Consider the following 24,596-nt stretch of genomic DNA (forward strand, 5'->3'; position numbering starts at 1 on the left):
TTTTCAACAGGAGAAAGCAGAAATTCTGGCAACTTTATTCTTTATCCTACTCTTTCCAGAGTAAAAGGAAACAGATAGTGTTCTAACTGCAGTTTTGGCAATTAATTCCATGCATTAACATCCACCACTTCCTCTGGAAGTTTATTCGACACATGCGTAACATCTGTGTAAAGAAAAGTTACCCCTCATGTCTTTTTTTAAATCTTTCTCCTCCCACCTTAAAATTTGTCCCCTAGTCTTGAAATACCTCACCCTAGGGAAAAGATATCTGTCATTCCCCTTATCTATACCCTTCATAATTTTATAAGCCTTTTATAAGGTCACCCCCTCAACCACCTGTGGACCAGTGAGAAACGTCCCAGCCTATCCAGCCTCTCCTTATAACACAAATTCTCCATTTCTGGTAACATGCTGGTAAATCTCTTCTGAACCTTCTCCAGGTTATTATTAACCTATAAATAATATCTTTCCTATAACAGGCAACCAGAACTGGACACTATACTCCAGAAGAGGCGTCAACAAAGTCATGTACAACCACAACATAAAGTCCCAACACCTGTACTCAAAGGTCTGAGTAATGAAAACAAGCCTTCTTAACCACCCTATCTATATGTGACATAAACTTCAAAGAATTATCTACCTGAACCCCCCACTGTAGGTTTTTCTCTTCTACAACACTACCAAAGGCCCTACTTTTAACTGTATATGTCTGCCCTTATTTATTTTACCAAAATGCAATACTTCGAATTTATCCAAATTAAACTCCATCTGCCTCTCTTCCCCTTCCCTCTGACTCCAGCCCCTCCCCCAACCCCACCTCTTGTTGAGTATTCACCATCTCTCCTAACCTTCCACTCTTGATGCTGAATGTTTTGTACCCAACAAAGATCTCAGTTTATCCCTGTGCTTCCCCACCTTAGTGAATTTTGGGCACCACATGAAGTCAAACACTTCTTCCGTCGCTTTCAATTCTGTGCCCATTTCTTTGGACAAGAGTCCTCTCCCTGTCCTGCAGACCCCTTCGCCCACCTCCAACACTCTCCCTCCAGATGGACCCCTCCCTATGGCCTTTTACCTGCACATGATCTGTTCATTGAGAATTGTTGACATGACATTATTCGCCTCAATTTCTCTCCCTCCCCACCTAATCCAACCTATCTCCCTCCAAACTGACTGCACTCCATGCACTCAGATCCAACTCAAACTTTGTAATTCAGCCTGCTGATAAGGGTGGTTCTGTTGTAGTCTGATGTACTGACTTCTACACTGTACAGGCTGAGCACCAGCTCTCAGATACCTGCTATCTCCCCAGGACTATGGCCCCACCATGGAGCATCAGGCCATTGTATCAACTACGGTCACCAACCTCATTTCATCTAATGATTCCCCCATTGCCTTCAAGCTGATAGTATTCCAACCTGCACAGCTCGCTTCTATCTCCTTCCAAAAATCCACAAACAGGACTGCCCAGACCCATTGTTTAGGCCTGCTCCTGCTCCACAGAACTCATCTCTTTCTACCTTGACTTGGTCTTTTTTCCCCTTGTCCAGTCTGTGCCGCAGTTTCTCTGATGCTTTAAGCCAGTTTTGGAATTTCCAGTTTGCAGGCTGCAGCTGCCTCCTCTTTGCCATGGATGTGCAGTCCCTTTACACATTCATCCCCAACCAGGATCATCTCACGGCTCTCTGTTTCTGCCTGCAGCAATGGTCTGAACCATCCCCATTTACTACCACCCTTCTTTGCTTGGCCAATCTTGTCCTGACCCTGAACAACTTATCTTTTAGTTCCTTTCATTTTCTTCAGATCAGAAAGGTGGTCATGGGTACCCGCATGGGCTCTAATTATGCCTGACTCTTTGTGGGGTATGTGCAACATTCCTTGTTCTCATCCTATTCTGGCCCCCAACCACAACTCATTCTTTGATATATCGATGATATCATCAGTGCTGCTTTCCTCTCTTGTCCTTAATTGGAAAGGTTCAAAGATTTCGCTTCCAATTTCCATTACTGTCACCTGGTCTATCTTCTCCTCCTTCCTTTCCCTTCCTTTCCCTTCCTCAACATCTCCGTTTTCATTTCTAGGGATAGACTGGCCACTAATATCCACTACAATCCAGTGACTCCCACAACTACCTGGACTATACATCCTCACATCCTGCTTCCTGTAAAGACTGCATTCCATTCTCCCAGTTCCTGTTTCTGTCTCATATGTTCCGATGAGGCCAGCTTTGACAAGGGAGTTTCTAAAATTTCCACCTTTTTCCTCAACCAAGGATTCCACAGCACCATTGTCAATGGGGCCCTCAACTGGGTCCAATCAACCTCCTCTTCCATCCTCACTCCCTCTCTTCCCTCCTACAACAGCAATATGGTTCCCTTCATCCTTACCTACCATCCCACCAGCATCTATATCCAGAAGATGGTTAGTTGCCATTTCTGTCACCTCCAGACTGATATTCCCCTCCTCTACCCTCCCTGGTCTACCTTCCACAGAGACCATTTCTTCTGTGACTCTCTGGTCCACTCTTCCTTCAATCTCAACACACATACACCCCTACAGCCTCAAAGCACATTTCCCTGCAACTGCAGAAGGACTAACATCTGCCCATTTACCTCCTCCCTCCTCAGTATCCAAGGGCCCAAACATACCTTCCAGGTGAAGCAGCACTTTACCTATACTTCACACAATCTAGTCTACTGCATTTGCTGCTCACAATGTGGTTTCCTCTACGTTGAGGAAATGGAGCATAGACTGGGTGACCAGTTCGCAGAAGAACAGCACCTCATTTTCTACTTGCAAACCCTGCAGCCCTCCAGACTCAATATCGAGATGAATAATTTTTGGCCTGAACTCTTCCATGTCCTAACCCCCAACCCCACACAACAGGCCTTGTTATCACATAGTCTGCCTTTACACACTACCTATTGTTAGCCACTAACAGTTATTCACCCTCCTAGCCACGTTGTTATCAACTCCTTTGTCCAACTGTTCCTCTCTCTCTTTGGAACCTAGCCACACCTTCCGTTTTCTCCTTACCCCCTCCACCCACCCTACCTTCTGAATATAAACTGACATTTTCCTAGCTACCATCAGTTCTGAGGAAAGGGCACTGGATCCGAAATGTTAACTCTGATTCGTCTTCAGACATGCTGCCAAACCTGCTGAGCTTTCTAGCAACTTCTGTTTTTGTTTAAACTCCATCTACTACTCTTTAGCCTATTGATCCAGTGATCAAGATCCCTTTGTAATCTTAAATAACCTTCTTCACTGACCACTATAACCACCAATTTTGCTGTAATCCATAAACTTACTAACCATGCCTTTTATATTCTCATCTCAATCATTTATATGAATAACAAACAAAAGTGGACCCAGCACCGATCCTTGTGGAACACCGCTTGTCACAGACCCTTCGTCCAAAAAACAACACTCCACCATCACCATCTGGCTTCTACCATCAAGTCAATTTTGTATCCAATTGGCAAGCTCACCTCTGAATCCCATGTGATCTAACGTTACTAATCAGACTACCTTACAGAACCTTGTGAAAGTCTTTGCTGAAGACCAAGTAAACAATGTTGTTCAATTGCTTTCAAAACATATATAACCTTTCAGCAATCCTTGGTTTTAAAACAGTTCTCTTCCCATTTAAGTCCAGAAACAGAAAATAAACTCTGTTTAATCTTAAACTCTGCCTTTTGTATCCCAGATTCTTGTCATAGCTCACTTGGATAGTGCACTAGAAAACCATCCCTGCTATTCCCGGAGTTATCACAAAGTTAAATATTTCAAAATGTTTGTAAAATTCCACAATTTACATGCCTTTTAGATCCAGGATGACAGAAAGCACAGGCCAGATTTCTGTACTTAACAAAAACTAGTATGTATTACAAGTATATACACTCTAGCTACACGTAAACAATTATGAACTGTCATCATATAAATCTACAGTTAAAACTGTAACCCCTTATAAACAGCCATCACGTGCATACAGACAGGAACAAAATGGATGTTATCAGCAAAGGGAAGCACTGGGAATGTATTTCAGTGTCCCTGTTCACAGGATCTGCTGAGATGGTTCTTTGTGCTGATCAGAACACTACTTCTCAGTCTTCCTTTTCTAGATACTTTTACTGGTTTGCAGGAGGCACCAAGTGGCCAGTTCACAATTAAAGATCTCTGACATACTTTTAAAGGTCACAGCTTACAGCAAGTGCTGATGGAAAAATTAACTGGTTTTCTTTGAGCTGAAAGTAGATTTTCTGCAGAGAACAGGGAGAACTCTTGAGATGATGGAGATCTGATGACTTCTCCTGACTTGTTCACTGCTTCAACCTGAGAACCAGTTACATCATTTTTGGCAGGCAGTAGGTATTTGACATTGATAAATGATCACTAGTTCACAAATCAATGAGCTACTTTTTTGCTGGCTGAACCTCCACTTGTGTACTCGCTTCCGTCTCAACCTGTCTGTAACTTCTCCTACCATTACTTCAGCTAGCAGTTGTGTAAATACTGCTCACAATTGGTGTTAGGTTACTTGATTTCAAAATATACATTCGTCCTTCAGCATTCCTTGGCTTTAAAGCAGTTCTTCTCCTACTTAAGTCCTCAAACTGAAAAACAGGAAAAAAAACTGTTAATCTCAAACTCTGCCTTTGTATACCAGATTCTCCTGGTGTTCCTCCAAGTGCCAGTGCTCACAAGTTATTCCGAGGATTCAGTTTTGTGGCAACAGGAATTGAAGAGGAGGCGATTAAGGCTGAACATTCCAAAATGGTCATTCACCCTGTGTTGCAGGTAAGGCTGTCACAAACTCCTGTTCCTTTCATGTAAACCCTGCTTGGGAAAGTAGCACATTCTTGGCCTGAGCTTATATTGCATTGTTTGTTGCTTGCAGCAAATCTTTAACACCAACTTGGGTGGAAAAAGTACATTGAAAGCACACACCAGGCCTTCCAACCTCTGAAAGGAAAAAAAGTTAAATAGGTTAAGTTAAGGGTAAATCCTTTGTTAGAATTCCAAAACATTAACCAGTCTTTCTTTTCAGCGATAGAAATAATTTCTACTGTTTCTGTCGTTATTTCTCAGTCAAAAATGGCTGATTTTCATTTCTTTTAAATATTTAGAGACAGTCAGCTATTCAATGAACATTATTGACTTTATTGTTTTCACCAATGCTGTAGTAATAAATTCAGCAAAATGTAGGGAAATCGTATGTGGAATTGTATTCCAATTATTTGTGGTGTCATAGATTATCTGTATTTGTTTTATTATTGGGAAACCCAGGTGAAGGGCTACGAGCCATAGTACAATACACTACCAAGGTTGGAAAGAGTAGAAGAAAGGATGAGGTATCTCAGGAAGAAGCGATTAGGTGACACCAACCTTGGGCTTTGAAAGCCTGTGAGTTATAGGAGGAACAGAAGACTAAGGGAGGTAAGGAGTTTCACTATTTTAGAAAAGAATGAGATGCAGGAAGAACAATGATGATTGGTGAAGCTCTGTAACACTGATTTTCAATGAATACAAAATAACTTCTCAGCACTTATGCAGAATCTTCGCAAATTTTAGTCAGTAAAATTCACCTAAATAAGTTACACTTTGGGACTGGTTTTCAACCTGCTAACCAACGATCGTGCAGTTGATCTTGTACCTTCTAGTCACCTAGCATAAACCTGGCAAATGGGATATTTACCACTGGCATTTGGTGGTAACTTGAGTTTCTTCAATGCAAATGTGTAATGTCTTTGAGATTTTAAAAGAAATTCCAATTCAGTGGCATTACCAACACTTTGGAAGCACCACAAGAACCTGTTTGAAATTAACCTAACTAAAGAATCCAGAATGTGCATCATACTTGTATTTAAATCACTCCAGTATGTCAATTAAAGCCCTACAAACTGGAGGATTTATAAGCTATTTACAATAAACAATTGAGGTTTCAGGTACAGGGATGATGAGGGCAATAAAACAGTCTTTAGGTTAAATTAGGTATTTTACATGTAGCCTTTATTGGACCTTTTCTGCATCTGCAAAGAAAATCACTATCAAGAATGTACTTGTGGAAACTTTGAAGTTTTTTTTGTGAACAGTGAATCTGGGCCTTGTTCCCAAAGAAAATATGAAATTATATGATTGCATTTGGTGAGAGATGTCATTCAGGATGCTCAGTGATAAAGAATCATGACATTGTCAATGAGGGACATGTTTTTTTTTTGTTGGGTTGGATTGTGAATTTGCTCAGGCATATACCAACTATTGGACAACTATGCAAAGGCACAATATACAACAAAGTCATCTGTACTGAAAAGCCTTTCTGATGAAAATGTGCTAAATCCATAAGCTCTTATGCTTAATTCAAACTAATTTGTGTATGTGGCATTTCTAAGAGATTTCATAATAAACCTATACAAACAATTTAAAAAATGAGTTTGAGTTTATCAGTGATAATTATCGACATGAATTTTCCATGGCCTATATGTGTACTATATGCTGCCTATATCTGATCCTGCATCATTATCCATATTGTTGTCAATATACTCTAGACTTCCAAAAGATTCCCCCATCTAATCCTTGTAATTTTCTTCTCTAGCCCCACAGTCTCTTACCCTCTCTCTCTGACTTCTCTCTCAGCTTCAACATTGTGATCTTCAGCTAACAAGTCCCTGTTGTCTGAAATTCTTCCAATGCACCTTCTGCCCACACACCTCTTTCTCCCTTAAAATGGACCTCTGACTAAATCTGAGGTCAGCTCCATCTAATTTTCACATTGGTTCTGTATCTGTTTTCCTTACTCTTCTGGGATTGTTCTTGACACACAATAAAAGTGTTTTATACATGGAAGTTTAAATGGGAGCATAATGTCACAAAACAATGAAGTACTTTGTTTTAAAGGGATATGTCATCTCTTACAGCAGCTTCATGGGAACAATATGAACTTTACTGATGGTTATGAGCTAAAGGAGGATATTGGTGTAGGCTCATATTCTGTCTGTAAACGCTGCATTCACAAGACCACAAACATGGAGTACGCTGTCAAGGTAAGACTGAATCATGAAGAGTTTTTTTAGAATGTACACTGAGATGATGATAAAAGAGGACAGATCCTTCACCATCGTCCTGTTACTTTTGAAATTATAAACTTGATTAAAATAAGTTTCTTTTTGAAAGGAGACAATTTATTTCTGTCTTCATAGAAGTTCCTTAGTGGAGCTCACTGGCAGATGACTTGTTTCATTTTTCTTTCTACTGCTGTTGTCAAATTCCTCAGATTAATCAGGTAGCTGTCTGGTATTAAAGCATGCAGCTCTGGGCTAAGCCATAGTGAACTCCACACCGAAGTATTTCTACTTTTCAAACGCAACTATGCTTCCCACAATGATACTTCCCAGTTGACTAAGTCTAGAGAGCAAAGTTAAAAGATTCAAGCTTGGGTACTTGTAAGTGACGTAACTGTCTAACATTTGGCCCTCAAATACATCATGCCTTAATATTGATTTGCTCAGCTGCAGTCTGACCTCTGCATAATAAAACTCTTACATACATACTCCCTTTTTGTTCAAAAGTGTGTTTGTACACATGTAATTAATAACTGGTTTAGCATCCACCACCATATCTAGCTGGATTACATAAATCACTATTGGATTCTCTTCTCAACTGCTGATGCTGCTCATCACGATCATCATTCTGGAATGGAAAGATATTGCGAACAGCCTTCTTAAATCCCACTCCTATGTTTCCTTCAATAAGTATAAAAACTCAATACTTAGCTGTCACTAAGATTGAGATCATCCAATCATTTGCCTCTTTTGTAACTTTTCCTTCCACTAGCCCTCCAAGCTAGACTTCCTTTTAAGCTTCCCTCTGCCATATCATGGAGGTGCATTTTTTTTTAGTTCTGGTCAGCATGGACAAGTTGGACTGAAGAGTCTGTTTCTATGCTGTACAGCTCTATGATTCTCTCCAAGCTTATTTTATCAATGAGACCAACCTCTTGTTCCCTCCACCATATTCCCACTAAAATACTGACCACCCAAGTTCTGCTAACATTATTCTCATTATTTATTTAAAACTAATACATAAATACACATTGTGTTTTTGATGTGTGTGCAAGAGTACTACTGAAGTTTTAGATTGTACAGCATACCATTACAGAGATCTGTTAAGTCTCCCACTACTTGTGCAGAGTGTGCAATGTTTGGGGAGATCTTTGCTGGTTAAGCAACTAGAACCAGTATCAAGATCTCCCTAGGTGTATCTGGAGCTGAATGGGAAGACCCATCTCCATCAATAAAGAGATAGCAATAATGGGAGAAAGTGAGGACTGCAGATGCTGGAGATCAGAGCTGAAAATGTGTTGCTGGAAAAGCGCAGCAGGTCAGGCAGCATCCAAGGAGCAGGAGAATCAACATTTCGGGCATGAGCCCTTCTTCAGGAATCCTGAAGGGCTCATGCCCAAAACGTCGATTCTCCTGCTCCTTGGATGCTGCCTGACCAGATAGCAATAATGGGCAAGGAAAGCTGGCCAATTAGCAGTAGTACCTTAGAATAGTTTTTATTTTTCCTGGTTCAGATTACTGTGTCATTCATAGAAGTTGATTTGGTGTCTTGAAAGAAGATCAGTAAAAATTTAAAGTAGATTTTGTTTCCTCACATTAATTGTGAACAAGAACCACCAAGTCATTACACTGTGGCAGCAGGGCATGTTTTGCTTTCTGTGTTATTAACTGTCAAAACTGTAATTTTATGTTAATACTTAACAGTATAACCATAGTTCCTTTGGGAAATCATCAGTTAATTGCAGTCCATGCTCTCCTTCTGTGTCATAATAAAATGGACTTAATTTTGTTGTCCCCATGCATTTGCCATATAAGATTATTCCTCTTGACAAAATATCCATTGAATTTAGACTCCCTGTCTTGAAACTGTATCTAATATTAAGTCTTTACATTTCTTTGTTGCAGATTATTGAAAAGAGCAAGAGAGATCCCTCTGAAGAGGTTGAAATCCTGTTGCGGTATGGGCAGCATCCAAACATCATTACACTGAAAGATGTGAGTGGCATTGTAGTCTGTTGAATGGGCATAAGGCACTAACAATAAAAACAACATTTCTAATAGAAGAAACTTAATAAATTATATAAATTCTAAAAATATGAAGTTATACAATATTTTCCCTATGAAAAATCTGTAATTGTGATTATGCATTAGATAACTTTCAGGATAAGTGAAAGGTGATTTAAATTCCCCATAGCTCATTGCATATTTATATTGCTTGTTATGAAACTAAGTTTTGCAAGTTAGGTGCAAACATTCTGTGAATTAGAAACTCATCCAGGACAGCAGTTCTGCGTTAAAATTGTCTAGGTGTTACGGGCTGATGATGAGAAAATAAAAATCCAGAAAACTATTCAGTTTTGCTGGAAAGTGCAGCAATGTCAACTGACTGCAAGGTTCAGATGAGTTCTTGCCCATCGCAATCAAACTACCTCCATTTTATATCAAAGATCTTATTTAAAATATTTCCAATCAACTTGGTCTGACATGTTATGGCACAGACAGAAGCTTCTGCGGCCGACAACAAGACATCAGAATGTTGTGTTGCCTTCCTGGTGCTAGGGTCAAAGCTGTCTCAGAGAGGGTGCAGAATATTCTCAAACGCGAGAGTGACCACTAGAAAGTTATTGTAAACATTGGTACCAACAATGTAGGAAGAGGAAGGGACAGGGTTCTGCAGAGAGGATACAGGAAGGGAGGAAGCTAATAGTAGGTCCTTTTAAAATTGTTCATTTTAGCTTGCTCAGTCATTGAAGCAAATTAGTCTGTATCTGCTCTCATCTTTCAGAACAAGAAGCAATGACCCTGTCAAGCAAATGCTGTGGTCAATTGCCTAATTCATACTATGGTGTCAATGGCCAGGAGCATATAAGAGTGCTTAATTACAAATCTGCTAGTGAATTAGTCTCAGCCATAAGAGAGAATCAAATAGAGAAAATAATCATTACAAAATTAGATCAACAGTGAAAAAAACTGAATACTATATGTAACGATTCAAGAATTTTCTGATCAGTCTTTTCTTTTGTCCTGGTGGTATATGTGTAGGTCTACAATGATAGTAAATACATCTACCTGGTGACGGAGCTAATGAGAGGTGGTGAATTACTAGACAAAATACTGCAGAAAGGTTTCTCTGAGAGGGAGGCAAGTGCTCTTCTTCATACAATTGCCAAAACAGTGGAATATCTACATTCTCAAGGGGTAAGTGATCTCTGTACCCAGTGCTGGAATCTGGTTTTGGTTTAGTGTAAATTAGATACTTTGGAGCAGCTATCCAATTAATCCCACTCCGTATTCTCTTTCTCAAACTGTGTAAATGTTTTTCCTAAGTTGTGATTTGGAGATGCCGGTGATGGACTAGGGTGCACAAAGTTAGAAATCACACAACACCATTTTATAGTCCAACAGGTTTAATTGGAAGCACACTAGCTTTCAGAGCCTCGCTCCTTCATCAGGTGGTTTTGGAGGGCACAATTGTCAGACACAGAATTTATAGGAAAAGTTTACAGTGTAATATAACTGAAATTATACATTGAATAATACCTTAATTGTTTGTTGAGGCTTTCATCTGTTAGAATACTATGATAGTTTCACTTCTTTCATGTTGGACTATAAAATGGTGTTGTGTGATTTCTAACTTTCCTAAATTGTTAATCAACATCAAATTTAGAAGCTAAGATCTTGCAGAATCCTCTCCATAACCCAGATAAACATTAAATACATGGGGGGCATTGGCGCATCTAAGTTCTCGATTTAAATTGTACACTGTCCTGTCTCTAATATATAACAGTGTTCCTTTGCTGCTGGTTTAAAATACTGGAACTTCCTACTTAACAGCAATGTGGTGACATCTTAACATGACTTGCAATGACTGTAGTTGGTAGAATTTTGATTCAGCTAATAAAATCTAGAATAAAAGTTAGTCAACAGTAATGATCACCATGAAAGCATTATCATAAAAATCCATCTGGATCACCAATGTCTTTTTGGGAAGGACAGCTGCTCTGTTTACCTTATCCAGCTGAGATGTAACTCTAGACAATGTCATTATAGTGGTCATAGAATGATACAGCATGGAGGCAGACCCTTCAGTCCAACTCATCCATGCCAACCATGTTTCCCCAAACTAAACTAGTCCCACTTGCCATATCTTTTGAACAACAATCCAAGAATCCCTCAAGGTAATTTCCTAGGTCAAAGCATTTTCAACAATATCATCAACAACTTTCCTTCCATCATAATGACTGTAAGAGTTCCTATAGGTATGTAAAGAGAAATAGATTGATAAACTACTGTAGGTCCCTTAAAGTCAGAATTAGGGCAATTTCTAATGGGACCAAAGAATTGGTTGATGAACTAAATTTATACTTTGTTTCTATATTGACAAGGGAGGACAGAAGTAACACACCAGAATTTATGGGAACACAGGGTTTAGTGAGAGGAAGAAACTGAAGGAAATCTATATTAGTAGAGAAATGGTTTTGGAGAAAATGCTGGGCTTGAAGGCTGATAAATTAGCACAACCTGATAATCTACATCCCAGACTACGTAAGGAAGTGGCCCTCGAAATAGTGGATGCATTGGTGGTCAGTTTCCAAGATTCTCTAGACTCTGGAACAGTTATTACAAATTGAAGGGTAGCTAATGTAGCCTAACTATTTGAAAAGTAGAGAGAAAATGGAGTTATAGACCAATGAGTCTGATGCCAATATTGGGGAAAATGCTGGAGTCCATTATCAACTGCAGAGCAATATAAAAACAGTGGTAGAATCAGGAACAGGGTGGATTTGAAAAAAAGGAAATTATGTTTGACAAATCTACTGGAATTCTTTGAGGATGTAGAATTTTTAGAATTTATCAGTGGTGCCAGTGGCTATGATTTATTTGAACTGATAAAAGTCCCACATAAGAACAAATTAAACTACGTGGGTTGGGGGAAGTCTATGAGATGGTTTAAAAATTGGCTAGCAGCCAGGAAGCCAAGAGTAGGAAAAAATGGGTCTTCTTTGGAATGGCAGGCTGTGACTAGTCAGGTATATCAGGGATTGGTACTAGGACCCCAGCTATTCACTATATGTTAATGATTTGGGTAAGGGAACTAAACATAATATCTCAAAATTTGCAGGTGACACAAAGCTGAGTGGAAGGATGAGCTGTGAGGAGGATGCAGAGATGTTGCAATGTGTTTTGAACAGACTGAGTGAGTTAGTGAGAAAATGCATAGCAGTTGCAGTATAATGTAGATAAAGGTAAGGTTATTCATGTTACTAGCAGAAATAGGAAGGCAGATTATTATTTTGTTGGCTGTACATTGAGAGAGGGGAATATTTAATGAGACCCGGGTGTCCTTGTGCATTTGCTACTGAAAGCAAGCTTGGAGTTGCAGCAGGCAGTAAAGAAGGCAAACTGTGTTAACTTGCAAAGTGAGAGGATTTGACTACAGGAACAGGATGTCTTGCTGCAATTATACAGGGAATGTTGAGGTTATAACTGGAATATTGTTTGCAGTTTTGGTCTTTTTACATGAGGAAGGATGTTCTTGCTTTTGAGGGAGTGCAGTAAAGGTTTACCAAATTGATCCCTGGTGTGGCAGGACTGATATATAAGGAGAGATTGAGTCAATTAGGGTTGTATTCATAGAGTCATAGAGACGTACAGCACAGAAACAGACCCTTCGGTCCAAATCGTCTATGCCAACCAGATATCGCAAATTAATCTCGTCCCATTTGCCTGCACTTAGCCCATATTCTTCTAAATCCTTCCTACTCATATACCCATTGAGAGCCTTTTAAATGTTGTAATTGTACCGGCCTCCACCACCTCCTCTGGCAGCTCATTCCATACATGCACCAGTTTAGAAAAATGAGGTGCGAATTGCACAGAAACCTTTAACAAGACTGGAAAAGTAGATATAGGAAGGCTATTCATGATGGTTGGGGAATCCAGAACCAGGGGTCATAGTTTAGGGATAAGGGATAAACCTTTTAGGACTGAGATGAGGAGAAATGTCTTCACCAAAGAATGGCGAACCATTGGAATTCGCTATTCCAGAAAGTGGTTGAAGCCAAAACATTGTGTTTTAAGAGGGAAATAGATATACCTGTTGTGACTAGAGGGATCAAGGGATATGGGAACAGGGTGGGATTAGGGGACTCAGCCTGATGATAAACCATGATCCTATTGAATGGCAGAGCAGGCTCCAGGGGTCAAAGGCCTACTCCTGCTCCTATCTCCTACGTTTCCGTGCTGGAATTTGTGATGTTCACTAACAATTACACAATATTCAGCACCATTTGCAAATCCTCAGATATCTAGCCCCAAGAAGTTTTGATACCCCTGCCCAACCAGAATCAAATCTACCTCCTTTAAAACATTCAGTGACCACCTCAACTTCCTTCTGAGGCAGAGAGTCCCAAAGTCACAACTCTCTGAAAAACATTCTCCTCATCTTTATCCTAAAAAGGCAATCGTTAATTTTTACACAGCGCCAGTTTGTTCTGGACTCAGCTGCCAGAAACATCCTTTCCACGTCTATCTATTAAGACTGTTCAGGATATTGTATACTGCAATCAAGTTGACCCTCACTCTTCTAAACTCAAGTGAAAATAAGCCCTGAATGTCCAAACTTCATAAGACAACCTGCTCAGACTAGGCACCAATATAGTAAATATCCTCCAAACCACTCCCAACGCATTTACATCCTTCCTTAATTAAGGAGACCAAAGCTGCGCAATATTTGAGATGTTGTTTCACCAGTGCCCTGTATAAATGAAACATGACATCCTTACTTTTCAATTCCTCTGGAAATAAAGAAAAGCATTCCATTAACCTTCCTGTTTACTTGCTGTACCTCAATACAAGCAGATTGATTCGTGCATTAAACACCCAGGTCCCTCTGCACCTCAGAATTCTGAAATCATTCGCTATCTTTGTAATACTATCCTTTTTTTTTAACTTTTCCTGCTGAAATGCAGAAGTTAACATTTTTCAATATTATACTCCATCTGCCAAATTTTTGTCCACTCACTCAACCTATCTATATCTGCATTCTCCTATGTCTTCTCCACAATGCACTCTCCTGTATCTATGAATGTAGTTATCATGCCTTCTCCTTTCATCTAAGTCTTTGATATAAAATTGTAAAAAGCTGAGGCCCCAGCTCAGACCACTGCAACTGCATTAATCACATCCTGCCAATCAAAAAAAGACTCATTCACATGCACTACCAATCAATTAGTCTTCTATCCATACTGATATGTACCTGTGCACCATGAGCTCTTACTTTGCGTAATGAACGTTTTTGTGATTTCCTGTCAAATGTCTTCTGGATATCCAAGTATAGTACATCTACAGACTTCCCTTTATCCAAGAATATGTTATTCCTTCATGTAAGTCTAATAAATCGGTTAAACATGATATCCTTTTCATGACACCGTGCTGACTTCCCAACTACTTTGATGTCCAAGTGTGCAGCTATAACCTCGATGGTCAATTCTAACACATTTCCACAACAGATGTCTAACCTATAGCTTACTGTTTGCTGTCAGCCTTCTTCCATGAATAAAGGGAGTTACATGTGGTACTTTCAGTCTGATGTAACCTTCCTTGAATCAAGGAAATTTTAGAAAATTAACAACACATTGGTGAGCTTATTGGTCACCTTTCTTAAGACCTGAGAATGATGTCCATCATGACCAGGGGACTTGTCAGCCTGCAGCTCCATCAGTTTGCTCAATGTTTATTTATTCACTAATGGGACATAGGCATCAGTGGCTGGCCATCATTTATTGCTAGTCCTGAGTTGCCTTTGAGAAGGGAGTGGTGAGCTGCCTTCTGGAATTGCTGCAGTCCATGTACTACAGGTAGATTAGATTACTTAGTGTGGAAACAGGCCCTTTGGCCCAACAAGTCCACACTGACCCTCTGAAGAGCAACCCACCCAGACCCATTCCCCTACATTAACCCTTCACTTAACACTACGGGCAATTTAGCATGGCCAATTCACCTAACCTGCACATTTTTGGACTGTGGGAGGAAACCGGAGTACTCGGAGGAAACCCACGCAGACACGGGGAGAATGTGCTTTTAGGGTGCTTTTAAGGAGGGAATTCCAGAGTTTTGACCCAGCAGCAGTGAAGGAACATTGACATATTTCCAAGTTAGGATGGTGAGTGATTTGGAGGGGAACTTGCTGGTGGTGATGTTCCCATGTATCCTTCTAGATAGATGTGGTCATGGGTTTGGAAGGTACAGTCGAAGGCGAATTTCATCAAGTTCCTCTCTCCCTTTCATCTCTTAATTTACAGCAATTTCTGGGATTTCCTTATATCCTCTATAGTGAATACAGAAATGAAATGTTTGTTAATTTCATCCACCATCTTCACTGCTCTTATAGTCACATTCTCACTTTCTAGAGGACCAGCATTCACTTTACTAACTTTGTCCTTTTAAATATCTCTAGAAACCCTTGCTATCTATCTTTCCATTTCTAACAAGCTTCATCCTATGCAAATTTCATTCTCTTGATTACGCTTTTCGTCATTCTCTATCATTCTGGAAATTCTGTCCAAGCATCTGATCTACCATCTTGTCCTTGCACGATTATATACATTCTCTTTATGCTTGATGCTTTAGTTATCCATGGTTGGTAGGTCTTCCCATAGAATTCTGAAATATCCCCTTAATTGTCTGCCATTTTTTCTCTATTAATCTATCTCCCAGTGTGCATCTCAGTTCACCTTATCTAGTTCAGTTTTCATTCCCATAAAGTTGCCTTTATTTTTAAATAATAGTCTTAGACTTTCACACTGAATGTTAACTTCATTCATGACTAATTGCTGCCACTTAGAGGTGTCTTTACTGTAAGGTCATTCATTCATCTTACCACATTTCACAATATCAAGTCTTAATGTAACTGCTCTCTGTTGGCTCCAGAACATGCTGCTCGAAGAAGTCATCTTGAAGCCATGCTCTGAACTCCACTTCTAGGCTACAGTTGCCAATCTGATTTATCCAATTTGTGTGTGGATTAAAATCATGCATAATTATTGTTTTCCCTTAATTGCAAACACCTAATATATTTCATGGATACTTCATCTAACATGGTGGTTATTGTTAGAGGACCTGTAGACCACTCCCACCAGTGATTTATTTCCCCAACTATTCCTCCTCTCCACCCAAACCAATTCTAGCTCCTGACCTCCTCAACAAAAGTCATCTCTCACTAGAGTCATAGAGTAATACAACATAGAAGCAGACCTTTCGGTCCAACTCATCCATGCCGACCAGATATCCTAAATTAATCTAGTCCCATTTGCCAGCATTTGGCCCATATCCCTCTAAACCTTCTTATTCACATACCCATCCAGATGCCTTTTAAATATTATAATTGTATAAGCCTCCATCACTTCCTCTGGCAGCTCATTCCATACATGCACCACCTTCTGTGTGAAAATGTTGCCCCTTAGGTCCCTTTTAAATCTTTCACCTTAAATCTATGCCCTCGAGTTATGGACTCTGGTGAAAAGACCTTGGCTATTCGCCCTAACTATGCCCCTCATGATTTTATAAATCTCTATAAGGTTGCCAATTCTGCCACTCCAGGGAAAACAGCCCCAGCCTATTCAGCCTCTCTCTATAGCTCAAACCCACTAACCCCGGCAACATCTTTGTGAATCTTCTTTAAATCCTTTCAGATTTCACAACAACTTTTCTTATAGGGAGAGCAGAACTGAATGCAGAATTCCAAAATTAGCCTGACCAATGTCCTGTACAGGCTCAACATGATTTTCCAACTCCTATACTCAGTGCACCAACCAATAAAGATAAGCATACCAAGCACCTTCTTCATTATCCTGTTCATCTGCAACCCTACTTTCAAGGAGCTATAAACCTCCACTCCAAGGTCTCTTTGCTCAAAAATACTGCCCAAGACTTTACCATTAAGTGCATAAGTCCTGCCCTGTTGCACAATTGCCATCCTTGATTAACAGTGCTACTCCGCCACCTTTCCTTACCTGCCTTTTCTCCTTGAATATCATATACTCCCCAATATCCAGGACTCAATTCTTGACATCATGTAGCCCTACCTCCATAATGACTATCATATACTCTTTATTTACTTAAATTTGCACTGTCAATTTGTTTATTTTGTTATGAATAGTACATGAATTCTGGACTGCAGTGGCTTAATAAGGCAGATCATCATTCTCTCATGAGCAATTTGGGATGGGCAGGAACTGCTGATCTCCTTGGCAACACTTACATCTGTGAATGAATGCACAAAGTCTGGATGTGATACTCAGAAGATGACCAAAGGGAAAATAATCCTTACTCTTGGCACTGCCATCTTAGTTTGCTACATGAGAAAAATATTTAAGCAAAATCTTGAAAGATGATTTGATCTGTTGAAGAGCTCTCTGCATATACTTTACCTGTTTAATAGTAACTATAATTAGATGGTTTTTTTCTTGCAGGTTGTTCACAGAGATCTGAAACCAAGCAACATCTTGTATGTAGATGAGTCAAGTAACCCTGAGTCGATCCGAATCTGTGACTTTGGTTTTGCTAAACAGCTGAGGGCGGACAATGGACTCTTAATGACTCCCTGCTATACAGCCAATTTTGTTGCTCCAGAGGTGAGAAATGTTTTTAAGCATGATGAGTTTATTTTTCTCCTTTTTTTTGGCCACTTTCTCCTTTCCAGTCTGTCTCAAAGGTAGTGCTGAATTTTGGAGTTTCCTTCCCTCCAATACCTTACCATGCTGACCATTCTTAGGATGAAGGAAAATGGTTGTGTTTGTTGGAGATGAATCATCTCAGCTCCAGGACATCACTGCAGGATTTCCTTGGCTTCAACCATCTTCATTGCTTGGCCAGTGATTTTCCTTCTACTATAAAGTTAGAAGTGAGATCTTTGTTGATGACTGTATACCATTCAGCACTGTTTGTGACTGCTCAGATACTAAGCAGTCCATGTTGAATTTAGCAAGACTTGTGCAATATCCTGGCTTGGACTGATAAGTGACAAGTAACACTTGTGCTACACAAGTGCTAGACAATGACCATCTTCAATGAGAGAAAATCTGACCATCACCCCTTGATATTCAAGGCATTACCATTGCTGAATTCCCTACTATCAACATGCTGGGAGCTTCCGTTGGCCAGGAACTGAACTGGATGAACTGGCTACAAGAGAAATCAGAGACCAGGAACTGTGTAATGAGTGATTCACTTCCTGACTTCCCAAAGCCTATTCACCATCTACAAGGCACAAGTTAGAACTATGATGGAATACTTCCCACTTGCCTGGACAAATGCAGCACCACATCCACAAACCTACGTTCTGCCCACCTGAAGCATATGTATACCATTTACAAAACACACTGCAGAAATTTGCCAAAGCTCCCTTAGACAGCACCTTCCAAAAATATAATCACTACCATCTAGAAGAATGAGTGTGTATATGTGGGAATATCACTAGCTGCAAGCTTCCTTCCAAGCCTCTCACCATCCTCACTTGGAATTATATTGTTATTCCCTCACTGTCACTGGTTCAAAATTCTGCAACTCTCACTGTAACAGCATTGTGGTTATACCTACTTCAAAAAAAACTGTATCAGTTCAAGATTCAGCTCACTATGCTTTTCTCAAGCCAATTGGGGATGGGAAATAGATGCTGGCCCAGCCAGTGAAGCCTATATCACTGACTAACAGTGAGAAATAACAGCTTTTTTAGATTTGAGTGGTGTTGCTGTGAACCCAAACTTTGTTGATGTTTAGTATGTGCAGAGACAGACAGCTACTTGAGTATACACTTACATGGCACTGAATGATGATTAGTAGAAGGGACCTGGCTCACTTTCAACACGTGGCACTGCAATCCTAAAATGCTAATCCTAGGAACCTAAACCTAATTGTCACCCTGATTGAGATCAATTGACTCAGTATAAACATGAGTTAAATTGGATGTTCTGAGCTTTATTGCTTTTATGAACTGTGTGTTTATTCACTTACCCAGCAAAGAAAACAGAACAATTTACAACAACAATATGCAGGTCAAAGTGCAAGAAAAATCACAGATCTGAAACCATGATCATAAATTACTGTCTTTCCCTGTGGAGAATTTGATGGACAGTAGGGCATTGAATAGGCAGCTGGGTAGCAATTTTAGTTACTTCTGTCTACTTGCCTGTGCCTCATTAAGTCCATGGTAGGAAAGCTTTTTATATTTTCTAATCATTGTGTTCAGAGATGATATTACTCACCCTTGTAACAACTGGGACTTGTACCCAAGCATCCTGACTCAGAGGTAGGTACACCACCACTGTGCCACAAGAATCCTTAGGAAAGCTTTTGAGTGGCCACCCTGTTGTGCTGATAATGGGGGAATATAAGTTGATACTTAACACTCACTTGAGGATCTCCTCTCATCACCGCTGATACTCCCGCAACAGCAAATGGATGTGTGGCTCTGGAAAGACTAAGGGCTTCTGGGCGACCTTCATTGAAAGGCATTCAGTGGTGATTAAGGATCCCAACATCAAGAAGGGCATGCAAGGAGTTGGGATGTTGAGAAACACTTTACTACCCTTGCTGTAGACCACTCCCCCGTCCATAATTTCCCTCTTGCTTATGAACTGTATTCTCAGCTCTCAGGTCAGCAGATGAAACCCCCATCACTGATATTAAAATTCCACCATTTGTCTCTCCACAGCTGCTGTGTATTTCTAGTATTTTCTGTTTTTATTTTAGATTTCCAGTATTTTGCACTACTTTGCTTTTATGGTAACTTAAAGTTTTTAATTTTCTTTGGTTAAATGCATAATTGGATGTCTGTGTGCCAAATCAATCTCTCTTTATATAAATGTGCATTTATCTAAATTATTAACAATAACAGATTTTGATGTTCACTGACAAAGTGTATTAATTAATAAAGCAATGGCACGAGGAACAGCTGTTAAGACTTGACCTAAGACATGAAATTCAAACATGAAACAAGAAGTAAGAGTAAGACATCAAAGTTTTTTGAACTACCTGTATTTGGGCAGCCCCTGGTTTGGACACTTTACTTCAGAGTTGCTGATCCAGGCCAGAAAATGTAGAATAGGATTATTGTTGTGAAAAGTTACATTTTATCCCATGATATATTCTCTTAGGCTCATCACGTAAGTATTGTGTATCTGTAATTGTTTGTAAGAGTTAAATCTCAAACATTATGTTTATTGGGAAATAATAGTATATCACAGTGAATAAAATGTAAGTGGAGGTGTTTGTGTCCAGGTTCTCAAACGTCAAGGATATGATGAAGGCTGTGATATATGGAGTCTGGGTGTTTTACTTTACACCATGTTGGCCGGGTGAGTGACCTTTTTTCTTTGTATGCTGCCAGTATTTTGCCAAGAGTTTACTTGATCCATTTGTAACTGTACACCCCCATCTCAAAAAAAAACTAAAGGCAGTCTCATAAAATGCAAGTTATAATATTAATGAACATTTGATTGTTCTTTGATTTCCAACATGTACACTCTCCACTGTTTCTGGGTCACCAGCCCGACTCCTTAACCATCTGTTGCTATTACATAACAACAGAAGTAAGCCATTCAGCCCTTCGAGCCATTCCTGTCCATCAATGAGTGGTGTACCTTCATAATCTTGCCTTTGGCCTAATCCCTTAAAACTTTTGCTTAACAAAAACATGTCTATCTGAGATTTGAAATGAACAACTGATCCAACATCTGCCATTTGTGGGAGAGTTCCAAACATCTACCACCTGTCTGAATGTTCTGGCCCTAATTCTTAGATTGTGTCCTGCCCCCTAGTTCTAGAATCCCAATAAATGGAAGTAGTTTATCTTTATTTATCCTGTCGTTTTCCTGTCTTTTCCTATTACCACCTTAAAGACTCCATTCAGATCACCTCTTAATCTTCTTTATTCTGGAGAAAATGGGCCTAATTTTGTGTAATCTATCCTCACAAATTAACGCTTGAAGTCCAGATATATTCTTGCAAACCTACATTGTACTCCCTCCAAGACCAATTTATCCTTCCTAAGGTGTGGTGCCCAGATCTGCTCACAGTACCCCAAATGATGTCTAATCAGGGTTTTGTATAACTGCAGCATAACTTCTGCATCCTTATACTCCAGTCCTGTAGCTATAAAGATAAGCATTCCGTTAGATTTCTTGATTATTTTTTGCATCTGTTGGTGACCTTTTGAAGATCTGTGCACCATGAACTCTCAAGTCTCTGCATTTAACTTCATACCAGCTAGGAAGTAACTTAATCTGTCCTTTTGTGACCAAAATGGACAACTTCACACTTACTTACTTTGAACTGTATCTGCCACAGTTTTGCCCATTTGCTTAGTCTGTTGATTTCCCTTTGTAATTTTCTGCTATCATCAACACCATCTACAATACCGCCTAACTTTTGTGTCATCAGCAAATTTGGATATTTAACTTTCTATGCCATTATGCAAGTCATTATAAACAATGAGAATAATTGGGCCCTAATACAGATCCTTGTAGGATATCACTGCTTACATCTTGCCAATTTGAGTACCCACCCACCATCCCTTCTTCTGTCACTTACCACTCAACCAATTTCTTAGCCACGTCAGTAATTTTCCCTCAGTTCCATTGGCTTCTACCTTAGTTAACAGTCTTATTTGTGGGACTATATCAAATGTTTGTGGAAGTCCATATAAACAACATCCATAGACATTCCCCTGTGCACTACTACAGTCACTTCTTCAAACATTTCAATCAGGTTTGTCAGCTATACCTACCTGTTATGAAACCATGCTGACTCTCCCTGGTTAACTGAAGCATTTCAATGCATTAAGTTATCCAGTATTTGATTGCAGACTCCAACAATTTCACCTTGCTATGCCATTTTCCTCTGAACAACTCTGGTCCTTGTCACCTTATTCACTACTTCCAAATACTAAGTGAAAGCCATTTCTTTCTTCAACAACTGCCATATATGTTTGCCTGATGTCCATTTTCCCAAATTACATAAATTAATGCATCTCCAAGATCACTGAAAACTCAAATATTCAACCCTGCTACCACCAAGAGAAAGTTTGTGAGCATTGTGTACCACCTCCAAAATGTACTGCACCAATTTTTCAAGGCTGTTTTGACAACGTCTTCCAGACCTGTGACCTCAACCACCTAGAAATACAAGAGTTGAAGATCCACAAGAACACCAGGACCTGCAGGCTCCCTCCCCACTTGCACACCATCATAACTTCGGAATTATATTGCTGTACTTTCAGTCTAACCAGGGCAAAATCACCCTAATAGCACCCTAATGTGCCTTCACCCCTAGGCTGTAGCGGTTCAAGAAACTGGCTTACCACCACCTTCTGTGACAACTAAGAATTATAACAAATAATGCCTATATCCCATGAACGACTAAAGACAATGCTGTGAAGCTTCCATCTGCCAGTGGAAATTTTGAAAATTATGTTCTGTATTTGATCCTCTTATCAAACTCTTAAACTTAATATTTATATCTGTTATTTGCTTTTAGATTCCCCTTGTACAGATTTTCTTTAGTCATGCTACCATTTCCCAATATGTGAATTTTACTCCAACATCTTTTGTAGAACATGTCAAGGTATCAATGGTGGTTGAACTAATCACTTCAAAGACTTCTTTTACTGATGTGCAACAACTATATAGATGAGTGTTTTGATAATTATGCTCCATGTGCATATTCGCTGCATAGATTTTATTTCAGCAGAAATGACTCTTAAGTGATAGTCATTACCATCATATATCATGTTAGTTGGGCTCTTGTGGCACAATGGTAGTGTTCCCACCTCTGAGCCAGGAGATCTACATGCTCCAGCGGTGTGTTATAACATCTCTGAACAGGTTAGTTAGAAAATGTACCACATGTTAATTGCTACTGTGCTTCAGACAACAGCCACGAACCACAGGACAAATTTATGGGTATGTCAGGAATTCATTCTTCTAATCATTAAAAGCTGTTTTCAAGTACCTGAGTATACAATGTGTTTGTGCATCACATGAATAAAAACCCACAAGTTAGTTTGACAGGTAGGAAATGAAATGACAAAACGCTTCTCGCAAAGCACTGAGGTAAAGTGGTTTAAAGGTACAGCAAGAAGCTGGAAAAGGAGGAATCTTGTCAATATAACCATGTTTTGGAATGAAATATTGCTAGACAATTCTGTTTTCTCCTCCCATCTCTGCAAGTTGATATTAAAGGTTTATTTATTGGGTGCCTTGAGTTGTTTTTCCTATTATTTATGTTGTAAATCATGGTAAGTTCTTCTAAGTTTTGCAAGTCCATGTATCGGCACTGCTCAAGTTACTTTCAGGATTATATTCTTTAAAGTTTTCATGTTTAATTCAGCTGGTATGATTTGATGGCATTTTTGGTTTATTAGAACCTTGCTTATCCTGTGACTACATAGCCTAAGTCTCAGGGATCTTACGACACAGAAAATCTGGGTTCATGTTCCACCTGCACCAACGTGTGCCATAACACATCTGAAAAGACTTATAATAAAATGCCTATCCCAACTCTTATCAAGTCTGATACATACCACTAAACAGATAATCATACTGTTAATTTATTTTTGTGAGGTCTTGCTGAACACAAACTGTCTGCCTCTTATGCCTGTGTAAGTAATTTTTGTGAAGCATTTAGAGGTGATTAAGATATAAATTTTTAACATGAACAAAACCTCACCCTCAGCATCTTAGGTACACTAATTGCAGACTCATTGCAATCTGTGATTTGTTTTATTATTGTGCTTAAATTTTATTCAACCACTTCCACAAACTATTGTTGGCAGCCTATCAATCTACTAAACTTAGTCTGCACAAATATTCTAGTCTTTTATTCTTTGAGAAACTAATTTGAGACTATATGTTAAAATTCCCTGCAACCTTGCTGATGGCACATTGCATTTCCCCCTCTTGGGAGAAGACTTCTACAGTTTCCTGCCTCATTGACCTGTTTTGGTGCTATAAACTCCATGTAGTTGAAGAAAAAGTGCAAATCATACAATCCTCGTGCCAGTGCACCAGATTTGTGTTAATGAAGGAAATGTCATATAACAGAATAACAGACAGTGATCTTTCTAGTGAGTGTAATGAGGTCAGCCAGGTGGATCTCATAGCATATGAGTTTCCTGATTGGACCAGATTAACAGCCCCAATCTGGGAGCCCTGACTGACAGATAAAAAGAAGAGTGTCAATCATTCTGACAGTCTGAGAGCAAGCTCTGAGGGAGCTGAACTAGTGTTAAGGACTTTCCATGTGTAAACAAAGAGGGTGTTTGTTGGCAAGATACGGCTTCTATTATTTCTGTTGTTATTTCAATCTTATTGAATGACAATACCCTAACAGGCCAAGCCTACTCCTGGTCCCTGTTTCCTATGTCCTTATTTCTATGTTTATATTAAATAGATGCTGCAAACGGTGGCTATTATCCTTTAATGTTGTACTTTACCATTTAGACTTTTAGAAATTAAGTCTAGGTGCTTAGGAAACCAG

At 39.5% G+C, this 24,596-nt stretch overlaps 1 protein-coding gene across 5 annotated transcripts in view; it reads left to right on the top strand.

The window, feature by feature from the left end:
• The window catches only part of rps6ka1 (ribosomal protein S6 kinase a, polypeptide 1), a 216,073-nt gene that overhangs the window by 164,903 nt on the left and 26,574 nt on the right, over positions 1 to 24,596 (top strand). For 4 of the 5 annotated variants that reach the window (XM_043717494.2, XM_043717496.2, XM_043717498.2 and 1 more), the window contains 6 exons: positions 4,670 to 4,800; positions 6,918 to 7,043; positions 8,967 to 9,056; positions 10,104 to 10,259; positions 17,534 to 17,695; positions 20,340 to 20,416. In XM_043717494.2, the coding sequence (XP_043573429.1) occupies positions 4,670 to 4,800; positions 6,918 to 7,043; positions 8,967 to 9,056; positions 10,104 to 10,259; positions 17,534 to 17,695; positions 20,340 to 20,416 (742 nt within the window). The remainder of the gene's footprint in view (positions 1 to 4,669; positions 4,801 to 6,917; positions 7,044 to 8,966; positions 9,057 to 10,103; positions 10,260 to 17,533; positions 17,696 to 20,339; positions 20,417 to 24,596) is intronic. The other variant, XR_015752135.1, reaches the window with a different exon arrangement.

The sequence above is a fragment of the Chiloscyllium plagiosum genome, unplaced genomic scaffold (assembly GCF_037043375.1).
Source record: "Chiloscyllium plagiosum isolate Xiang-an unplaced genomic scaffold, Cpla_swu_hap1 HiC_scaffold_30, whole genome shotgun sequence".
Classification (NCBI taxonomy): domain Eukaryota; kingdom Metazoa; phylum Chordata; class Chondrichthyes; order Orectolobiformes; family Hemiscylliidae; genus Chiloscyllium; species Chiloscyllium plagiosum.